The sequence below is a fragment of the Halyomorpha halys genome, unplaced genomic scaffold (assembly GCF_000696795.3).
Source record: "Halyomorpha halys isolate HHAL.00 unplaced genomic scaffold, Hhal_1.1 Scaffold633.1, whole genome shotgun sequence".
Lineage (NCBI taxonomy): Eukaryota > Metazoa > Arthropoda > Insecta > Hemiptera > Pentatomidae > Halyomorpha > Halyomorpha halys.
In genome coordinates this window covers 608,316-619,729 of record NW_027112276.1, presented here as the reverse complement: position 1 = coordinate 619,729, position 11,414 = coordinate 608,316, and the positions used below count along the sequence as shown (strand labels likewise).

Below are 11,414 nucleotides of genomic sequence, written 5' to 3'. Positions count from 1 at the left end.
AATTGGGGAAAACGTGGACACTATTAATTAACTTTCATCATATTCTAAAAATTACCTAGATTGTACTACTATTTCACATTATTATAATTATTTTATTTACATTTAGTTGAGCTGGGTCCCTCATGTAATAGTACAAGAGCCCAAGAGGAGAGAAATAGGCAGTTATTTCTCCCTAATTTTCGATTACTTTAACAAAAACAATGTATAATTACTAGTCAAAATTGATGAGTCTGCCAAGTATAGGTAGGGGGAATAAAAAATTTCAGCTGTTTCAAACTTAAAAAAAAAAAATTAATTTTTCATTAGGAGCTCTATATCTTTAAAACTACCAACAACACTAGAAAACCTAATAGAGCATTATTTAAAGTATTTATACATTATTTCAGTGCTGGCAGACATCTGTACATCGAATGGTTTCTGAGATACATTTTTTTATAAATCAAACTCAATGTTCCAACAACGATAAAACAATTTATTTTAGCAAATATCATGAAGTCTAATATACTACTTAAAAGTACATTAAACTGGCTTGAATTCGAGTGTTGATAGACATTTGTATGTCAAATGGTTTTTGAGATATAGATATTTCAAAATAAATTTACTACTAATATTTCAGTACATTTTTATTGAACAGAAATAGCTCTATCAGGGCTCATATTTTAGCAAATTTACTCTACTTTAAATGATGTTCTCCCAGGTTGCCCTGGGTTGTAGGTGGTGTTATGGTTGTCATGGTGAAATAAAAACACTGGCGATATCTATGTAGACAAGGGGTGTTATGGTTGTCATGGTGAAATAAAAACACTGGCTAGATCTGTTCGGACAAGGGGTGTTACAGTTGTCATGGTGAAATAAAAACACTAGCGATATCTACGTAGACAAGGGGTGTTATGGTTGTCATGGTGAAAACAAGACACGAGCGATATGTTTGAGACCAGTGTGTTTTGTTTGAGTGAAGGCGACAGTTTGATTCTGGGAACAGGTATGTTCAGACGAGTGAGTTTTGGTTTGTGAAGGTGACAGTTTCATTTTGGAACATGTTACGATTGTTCAATGTTTTTTTTATTTTATATTCACTTTTATACTCTTTTGTATAATAGTGTAAATATAGTTATTAAGGTTAAGGTTAGGTCAACCTATAAGTTTTAATTATTTTATTAATTGATAAGAATTCTTTTTTTTTTCCTTTTAAATTCTCTGTATATATATATTTTTCTTATTATTAAACTTTTGTACATATAATTCAGTTGTTCTTTCTCTGGTTTCAACTTGTTAATTTACTTGTTTTGTTTTTTTTTTTGTTCACGGAATATTACGATAATTCAACAGGTGGGTAGGCAACACCCCTAGGTTTTCTGTTATCTACATGTAAAGATATTCGCCAGTGGTCATATTCAATAATTGTTTATATAGTGGTATATTTTAGTTATATTGTGGCATAATACTTCGGGGTTTTCGTTATTTCCAAGAAAAATAACGTGGCACCTGAGGAGTAATTTATTATTTATTGTTTTGTTTTGTTTTTCCTTTTGCGATTATATATTTTTTTTATTTGACTTTAACTCACTCTCTTCTCCGCTGAGCGTGGGCAACGATAAACGTATAACTAAGAATAAATCAAAATTTGCGGTTATAGTAGTTTTAAAGATAAAGAGCTTCGAATGAAAAATTAATATTTTTTAACGTTTTGAAACAGCTGCCATTTTTTATTCCCCCTACCTATACTTAGCAGACTTAAATTTCGACTATTACTTATGCATAGTTTTCATTAAAATTATCGAAAATTGCGGTAAAATAACTGACTTTTTCTCCTTTTGGTCTCTTGTACTATTATATTTCGGCAGTCTTGCTTATTGTAAAATTAAGCATTTTTTTCTTCCGATAGCTACTTAATAAATACATTTTATAAGTAGAGCTTGTCTTCTGTCTTAAATTTATTAATGATTAGTTTTATTATAATATTTTTATTATTAGTAATTATATTTCTTTTGTTTAATTCCAGGGGAGGAGGGTGGGGGAAATCTACCACCTGTTATTCCAATGTATCTACCTTAATGGCAGATATCTCTCAGAAAACGGATCCCACCCTCTTGTTTCTTCATTTATCATTGAATTCGAAATGATAATTATGAAGTCAATTATATGTATATTTTTAAATACTTATTAATTTGAAACCGGAAGTTAAACTATTTTGACTTTGAGAGTAACAGTCGTAACTGTTAAAGTGATGTCAAATATACTTAAATACCTCTTTCATCTGAAATCTTTCTTCATTCACAGTGAATGTGCTTTGTAACTTAAACAATGTTCCTTAATTTTAAAGGAAATACGGCAAAAAAAATTTGTTTTGGCCGATTTTTTTTTATAAATGTAGCTGTTCAAACTATATTATTCTTAAAATTAGTTTTAATAAAGTATATTTATGACATATCTGGTTTCATTTTAGTCAATACATATCTGTTGTATATATAACTATTAGTAGATATTTGTAGTAATATAGTTATTTATTCGTGATGGATGTCATTTGTTTTTGAAAATTTTAAACTTGTACATCAATATGTGTCAAATGTCATTTAAGTGTGAAATCCATCTTTTATGTAAATATATATTATAAAATTACGAGAAGGGTACAATTTATGTCCCCAATGCATCAATTGTAAGAAGTATTATTGAAACTGCATGTCTATATTTTTGTATTATCTATATGAAAAATTAATTTTTTGTACCAAAAAATATTGTACAGAAATACTTTGAATATATATATATAGTTCATAAAATTTTTTGTAAATCTAGTTTTCATATAAAAGAATATTTGGCCAATGTTGATTTTTGTATAAAGTTTATAAACAATGTTACAAACTTTTAATATATTTTAAAATTGACTATATACCAATGTTATGTATTTTTGTAAATATGTTGAAGTTACTTAAAAACTTTTATTTTTAAAGATTTAAATTACATTTTGTTATAGTACCTCCGAAATAAAACTACCATATCACTAGTTTTAATTTTGTTTCTATCTCCTTTAAGAATTTAAGGAAATTATACAGGGAATTAAATACGTTGTTATTTTAATTTTATAATTAAGCCTGTATTTGGTTGATCACATATAGAGTCAAAGAAAAATAGTATTATTATATGAAAATTTGATAGATTTTGAAAATCTGCGATCATTTACACAAAAAATATCTTGGAATTATGCCTGTCTAAAAAAAAAAAAAAAAAGTTGACTAACCAAGTTCATGAATTTGGTAATGAACTTTTACTTTGAAATTATAGACTCTTAAAAACTTTCGATGAAATATATCTACCAAAATTAGTCCATGGTCTTTAGCTTAAATATAAACTTAATCTCCATCAAGTAGACTAGAACTTAAAACGTAATTATATATCCAATTTCAGATAAATCACATGTGTATAGTTAACACAACCACTGCCTTTTTTCACATTATTTCAAGTTACAAACGAGATAGGAATATTGGCAAAAAGGAAAATCTCTGGATATGATTTGATTAAAGTACTCAAGAAAATATCTTGAAAGGTTTTAGACATTTTTGCCCATTAACCTTATTCAAATCTGAGTATGAGCATTGGTGCTGTTCTTTCTATTCCCTGTCTAAAATTAGTATTTTCTTGTGTTCATGAGTTATTTGCATGTTTAAGAATCATGATCAGCCAGGAATAGAAAAAATCAATGCAAACAAAGCAAAATTATTTGATTAAAATCTTTATCATTTAGTCTAAAAATTTTCATTTAAATTTAATTTTTTTAGACAAAATTTTCTCCTGGAAATTAAAATTTAAACCTACAGACTAATGGCTACTTAACTGTGCATAGTTTTCATTAAAGTAATCATAAATTGTGATTTTTTTTCCTCCTCATGGACTAATCTTTTCTCTTTTTTTTTTATTTTCTTATGTCGGCCCAAGACTCCCATTGGAATCCTACACTGCCCCTGTTGTTATATTATAAAAGAATGAAGATGAGGATGTAAATTGTTATTATTTATTTATTTAATTTTAAAAATCTACTTTGGATTCTGCCATAAATTTGCACAAAGCCTGAATAGTAGCCCTATCTAGATCTGCCAGCCGTTGGAGGAAAGTGCTATTGTTTTGGATGAGGGGATATTTAATCCTGTATTTATCATATCTACTGCAATTTAATATAATATGTAATGGGTCCTCGATGGAGTTGCATGTCGAACATTTATCATTTTTTTTTAACTTTAATTAATGTCAATCCGTGATTTGTTCGACCATGGTTAATTCTTAATCTTGTAAGTAAGACTATATCTTTTCTGTTTAGCTTAACATAAGTGTTAGAGAACCATGGGCATGGAGAGACGTTAGGTTAGATAGTGAAATGATCTTTATCTTTCGAACTTGACTCCTACGCATATCTATCCTGCCATTCACTAATGAAGACTTTTCTTAACCATCTAAAAATTTCCTATAAAGGCAGTATCGCATTTTCCATTCTACTCGAACATCGTTTCGCTCTCATGTCAGCTCGCTCATTGCCGTACAAATTCACATGACCTGGAACCCATTGGACCTTAAATTTTTTATTTGATGAACCATGAACTTCTTCTATTATGTTCTTTGTTAAGTAAGATGAAATATGTTTTTGAGTGAATTGCATATGGAAGCGGAATCTGTTAGAATTACGAGTTTTGTATTCTTATATTTTCTGTTTGCTAATTTGAAAGCTTCAACAACACCGTTTAATTCAGCACTTTATATGCTAAACTTGGTGGGGAGGTTTATCGATGTATCTTGGTTATATTGGACATCATATATCCCGACTGTAACTTTGTTTTTATCTTTAGATGCATCTGTATAGATGTTTAGATAATTTTTATACTTTTTAGACAATATTTCTAGTGTTTTCTGTTTTAGAACTGTCGGTGGATAGTGTATTTTGGTCAAATCTGATTGGAATAATTTGGGATTGGTTTTTATGTTAATTTGTGACTTTGGAATGGGATTACATAGGTCGAGTTTTTGAGTTTCTTAAACCTAATACCCAGCTTCAATAGTTTTAGTGAATTATAGGGGCTTTTGATTGCACTTTTTCTATATGTGCATTGATCAATGACAAACATTCAAACTTGATTCGAGAAGAAATAAATATTTTAAACTTAACCTAAAAAAATAATTCTCACGAAATTTACTGCCCCTTAATTTCTTTCTCTTTGATTACTTTTTGCTCTCCCCTCTAATTTCAGCCATGGATGCGGAACCTATTTTACATAGTACGTTGAGGGGAGAAGGGAAGAAGAAATGATTAGTTATTTACTGTCTGAAACTTCTGTTTTATTTACAAAATGATTCATTCATTCAAAACTTAAGTATATGTATTTTTTAAAATGTATGTAAAATAAAAAGATATAAATAATATAACATAAACATTTAACCCTAAACAGTTATGGAATACTGCTGTGCAAGACGCTCAAATTCCTTTTCTTTGTTATTGTACTCTGTTACAAAGTGGTGGTCACCATGAGAATCAAACAACTGGCTGCGGTAACGGTTTGTAACCTAAATTAAATATAAAAATATAAGTAAATAAAGAAATATTTACATAAATATAAATATTTTTTATTATAAAAAATACCTCAAGAGGTTTTCCTAAATGTTGGGATAAAACCATCATATTGAGAAGTGTGTCGGGGTTGTTATTGTCTTTGTCCATGGCTTCAGTAAGAGCAGCTTCAGCTTCTTCATACTTTCCTTGCCCGATAAAAGTAACAGCCTGCCCATTAAGCAAGACAACACTACTGCCATACTTATCCATCAGCTCTTGAAAAATGTAATAAGCATCTTGTAGTTTGTCCCCTCCCTGATATAGAAAGATATAAAGTTGTAATGAAAATACTTTTAAATGATAGCGAAATAAAAAGAGAAATTTAATTTAACCTCCATAACCTGTTCAAGTAAATAATGCAATATAATATTATAAATATTTTATTATTTAAAAAATTAGTTACCATCGCAATATTCAACCAAGCTTGTGCCAATTGAGTCAATGTGTTATCTTCATCCTTTTCTTGCATGACTTTTAATTCTTTTTTTGCTAAATCAACTCGATCCATTCGTAAGTAGCACTGTAAATTCATGGATAGGCTAAAATAAAAATAAAACCAATAAAATTCAATTAATTTAAACTGAATCTTTAAAAATAATTAATTGCAAAAATAATTTATAAGCAATACCTTTCAATATGGTCATCATTATACAATACTCTTAAAGCTGATTCATTGTTCTTCTCGTGGCAATAAATTGTCGCAGCTACAATAACAAATGTATGGTTACTCAAGTTATTGGAATCATTCAGTTGATCATCAATTGCTGAAACGATCGCATCTCTAAAAATCATGAGGGTATAATCAGTGTTACTTAAAGCTCTGTAAGGCACCAAAATTCAACTTTTTAGTCAAATTTTTTACATATTTTCAATAAACAACATTAAAAAAAGGAATTTGTTGTCCTTCTGGTGCCAATCATTTCTTGATGTAATCATTAAAAATGTAGGCACTGGTTTACAACTCAAGCTCCAGGACCCGAAAATTCAAAAGCCAATTATACAGAATGAAAAAGGTTTGTATAAGCATGACCTACATTAAAAACTGTCCAAAGTGACCACAGTGAACGGAAATTGATAGCTGTAATCTAATTAAAGCAACAATAATATAAGCAGGTTTTTTAATTTCCCATCATCGGCGTTTGACTTGCAAACTGTTTCAAAAATGACTCAGGTAATTAGAAAATGTTTGAAAAAAAAGTACATTAATATTTTTATGATTATGATCCATTTTAGAAATTGCTGTTTATGCAACCCTGCGACATAAAAGAAACAATAATAAGCATAAGAAATATAAAATAAGATATTACCAATTTGCATTATTCTAAAAGATTAATAATAAACTTGATTAGGAATAATAATAATAATAATATAATGATAACAATAAAAAAATTTTTATAACATTTTTGACATTCATTGTAATAATTCATAACAGAAACATTTAAATTTATTTAATACTACAAACAAAATTTCAAATATAATATATTTTAAATACATTGTAATATAATATTATTCTTGGAAAATTTTATATACGATAATTACCGGATGTGCATAGGGCATAATAACGGAATAGTTGATCGCCCTGAAAAACTGTAACCTAAACTGATCTCAATTATTCATACATCTAATAATGACGTACATAACTGAATACAAACATATTATACTGGATACAAATCATATTAGGTATGAAATTAAAGGAAATACAAAAGTTAGGATTTCACATCTGAATATACCGCTATAGTGGCACATTCAAATTTATTTAAAGTCAAAATTGTTGTCTTATTTGTCAGATGTGCCACTAATCAAGCAAATATGATATATATGAGGATTACCCCTAAAACTTAAAATAAAACAATGCATACAACAAAGTAGTGTGTTTAAAAAATATTGTAAACATAATAATAAAATCTGACCTTTTATTTTTGTTCGAAAAATAGTCAGCAAGAGTTTTTAATGGTCTCAGTTCAGCTGGAGAAGCTCCATTGATTTCATCTAAAACTACACGATATTTCCTTTGAGATATATAAGATCTGTAAAGGTATATATCTCTTTCAAGTTGTATTTCACTGCTTGGAGGCTAGAAGGTCAAAAAAATAATGTAAATATTATTGAAACTCATGCATAATCAGAAAAACATAAAAAAACTAATGTAAAGAAAAAAATTATACCTTCAATTTCTGAGCTTCAGTAATAGCTTGCTGATAATTTCCAATATAATAGGAATTCTTAACATCAAAAAGAATATCAACTTCTCCCTGCTGAGGAGCCATTATTATGAATATGTCAAATGAAACTGTATACTATAAACTTTAATCTACAAGATACTGTAATCTATTTGACAAGAAACCTCCCTTGACGAAGGTTATAAATGTCATGAGACATGTGGAAAAGGTTTTGCCACGTTTCACTTAATCTTGATTATACGAATTCCTCTATAGTAATAACCAATTAAATTATTACTCTAACAAAATTAAATAAAAAAATGTTTCTGAGTTTTTTATATTTTCTATATCAATAAAGTTTTATTTTTAGAATTTCTTTATTTTCAATATAACATTAATCTAATAAACACCTGTAAGTGATAACATGAACGAATTTTAAAATTGATTCTCTCTTGTTTATGGGTAGAAGTTGAATTGTAAAGTATATGTTAACGTAAGTAAACCGGTGAAAACACATTTAGGGCGTTAATAATGGACACCGATAATGATTTCTTGCCTTCTAAAGCATTCGATATTTTTGAAGACATAGGAAATTACGACCCAAAAGAATCGCCATCCAATGGTTATGAATATTTGTATCAAGTTATTTGCGAATCCAATAAAACACCACAAACTTTAGTCGCATCCATAGATACAGAAAAGTACAAAAAAAATCAGACTTTCTACATCCAAGAAAATAAGACTGAAACTACTGATAAGGGTTTTATCCCTACTGATGAATGGCAAATGAAACAACTGCAGCACTTTAAGGTTGTCAGGAATTTAATAGCCGATATGAGACAGAATTGGAAAAAAAGGAAGATTGCAGGTAATGACATCTCTGTTGTCTCATCCCCTGGACATTTGGGGAAGGAGAATGAATGGCTGAAATTTTGTTCCGAAACTCAGCCACTATTAAGTATACTATTCTCAATTAATCAAACAGGTTTGGACCAACTATTAAATTATTATTCTATGTGGTTACAAGAAAACCTGATGGATTTCTCACATAAAACAAGTATGTGGTTATTTTCCATACTAGCTTGTATAGAGGAACCATTACCTCCTAATATTTGTGCCAATATTAGGAGTATTATAAGGTATGCTAAACACAGAAGAAATTCTTTGAAGAGTAAGAGTGATGAAGTCTTAGTACCTTTGAATGTTATTATTTGTATTGCTGTTAAGTATTTCAGGCAAACAGATCTTGGAGATTGATAAAAATGTATTCGTCTGAACTGGTTGTTTATTGGTGAACCAATTAAGTTTGTTGTTATTCATGTTCCATTGTATCAATATATCTTATTAATAATTTTACTATGTTTTGTTTGAGTTTTGTCTTTTAATTTATATGGCAACTGGACATACTTAAGTTTTCTTACCTTGAACAATATTATTATAATTTTTTTGTTTATGGCAATAGTTCTTTTATTACCACCTTTAATCCTTTTAGGATTTAAAACATCAATACTATTGAAGACCAAATTTCATGAGGCTTGATTTAACCAACCTGTTACAAATATTTTAACAATACAGAAAAGGTATTTCTGATTCTGAAAATATTTAAATTTATTTTGCTAACATGTAGTTTTAATTATTAAAATGTTTCGTTATCTTAAAATAATACTTTTTGGAACAGTTGAAATATGGGTACTTGATTCATCCTAAAATATTGTGTCAAAATGTCCACTTATACAATATTTATATAGTTAATAAGGGCATATGCAAAATATATTTTATAGAGAAGTAAGAAATTATTAGAGTGGAAAAACATTTCCCTCTTGTCATTGAAGAAAGATTTTTTTTATCTGTTAATTAATTCATAATACATCTTTAGAATAAAATAACTTAATTATTTCAAATTGACCTACAATTTCCTGCCTTTAAAAATATTATTATTTATTCAAAGAGACCTCTTATCTACCACTTTATCATCCAGCATGTTTTTGGCTGATTTATTGTGTAACCTTATAGTTATACTAAAGAGACTTGTACCAGAATAATGAACTATTTTTCATTTCTCAGTTTTGAAGCTTTTGAGTCAGCATATTGCCTTCTGGCTGGAATAATGAGACAAATCGAAACTGATTGTTTTGTGAACATCTAAATTGAAATATTTATAATATGGACAGGAATGTAAATTTATAACTATTTTAATTAAGATGTTCTCAAAACTACCATATTTGAGTTGTCCTAATATTCGTATCGGAAGGCAGTATAAGTATGGTATGTGTTATCATTTTATTTGGACCTATATTATACCATAGAAGTCTGTGGACCACTAAGCCGGAAATTGAACCATGTACAGCCCACTCCCACTTCCAAATAGGGGCAAAGGCGGGCCTCCTGCAGAAAATGTTTGCTGCAGTAAATGTCACTACAATTATTCTCAGAGTGTTTTGACTATGTAGGAAAACAAGAAATCCAATGCTAATTAAATATACTTTTTTTAATATATATTTTCAAAAAGTGGTATTTTCTTGCAGCCCTTCTGGTATATGTTGGGACGCCCACTTTAGGAACCGTTACTGTCGGGGGGGAGGGAAGGGAATTAAAGGGAAAAAAAGTTAAAATATTTCAGAATGATGAGAAGATTGTTGACCATGGAGAGTATATATAAGGAAAAGATGGTTGGGGGTGCAGTCAGTGTGGAACTCAAATAAATAAAAATCTACGAGAATGTAACCCTGCAATGGATACCATGGGCACTGGAATACTGGGAAATTAACTGGCTGATATGTTAGCAAAAGAAGCTTCAAAATTACCTCAAATTACTACCACACAGAGACTGGAGGAAGTTAAAACCATAAACAACGTGTTGGTTCAGATGAAGTTGAATGATGAGAATCTGGTTTCAAACCCCAGGATCCATATTACCAACTTCCCAGAAAAGAACAAGTTCTGATATTTTGCTTAAGAACTGAACATAACCGGCTCAACACTCATCTCCATAAAAAAATTCAAAATAGGCCCTAGCCCTCTGTGTGAATGTGGAAGGGGAGAACAGACAACCGAGCACACTCTCCAAACATGTGTCCTATTGGAGGAAAACCGGAAGTAGAGATGGCCTAAATCCGCTGATTTGGTGACCTGGAGGATCTCAGGAGTACTTACTTTATATTGGCTGGGTGAGCCTCAGGATAATCTCCTGACCCCATGGCTGTTCCATGGTTTGTATGGCAGACAAAATAATTACCTGTGAAAGCTGGACTCGAACCTGTTTCCAGAAGACAGGAGCTGTCTCTTAATCACTGAGCTACAGTAATAAATGGATCTATATATTCTGTTTATGTAGGAAAGGTGTAAGTTGTTGGTATGTATTTATTGTTACCTAGTTTGAAATGACTTGGAAATGGAATCCCCACCAAAATATGGCTCCCTCTAAACATTTTGATTGCGCCATGCCAGAGCACCCTTGTATGGTTTAATGATTATTGACAATTTCCAAGTACTAAATAAATAGCACTCCTTTTTTGCTCATACATTGTTACTCATTGGTTCTTTAGTACATTTAGTTGCAAGTCTAAAATGTCAACGTATTTAACAATGTATTAGATGCCAAGTAATCGAAGTCTTGACACTTCATCACAGCTAAGATCTGCTGATTATATTATTAATAATACATA

At 29.7% G+C, this 11,414-nt stretch overlaps 3 protein-coding genes across 3 annotated transcripts in view; 2 read left to right on the top strand and 1 right to left on the bottom strand.

Annotated features, from left to right (window-relative positions):
• ATP8B (ATPase phospholipid transporting 8B) overlaps positions 1-2,996 on the top strand; it is a gene marked incomplete at its 5' end in the record, with an annotated part of 23,879 nt that extends 20,883 nt beyond the window's left edge. The window contains 1 exon segment of the mRNA XM_014427356.3: positions 2,003-2,996.
• A 2,296-nt stretch (positions 2,997-5,292) lies between these two features.
• epsilonCOP (coatomer subunit epsilon) lies at positions 5,293-7,956 on the bottom strand. Its single transcript, XM_014427362.3, has 6 exons — positions 7,756-7,956; positions 7,501-7,664; positions 6,219-6,371; positions 5,994-6,129; positions 5,621-5,845; positions 5,293-5,544 (listed from the first exon to the last, which is right to left on the bottom strand). The coding sequence occupies exons 1-6, from the start codon at positions 7,855-7,857 to the stop codon at positions 5,422-5,424; spliced, it is 903 nt and encodes a 300-aa protein (XP_014282848.1). The 5' UTR covers positions 7,858-7,956; the 3' UTR covers positions 5,293-5,421.
• Positions 7,957-8,152: 196 nt separating this feature from the next.
• Positions 8,153-9,105, top strand: Gem2 (Gemin 2). The gene has a single exon (XM_014427346.3). The coding sequence runs from the start codon at positions 8,281-8,283 to the stop codon at positions 9,004-9,006; it is 726 nt and encodes a 241-aa protein (XP_014282832.1). The 5' UTR covers positions 8,153-8,280; the 3' UTR covers positions 9,007-9,105.
• The last annotated feature ends 2,309 nt before the right edge of the window (positions 9,106-11,414 follow it).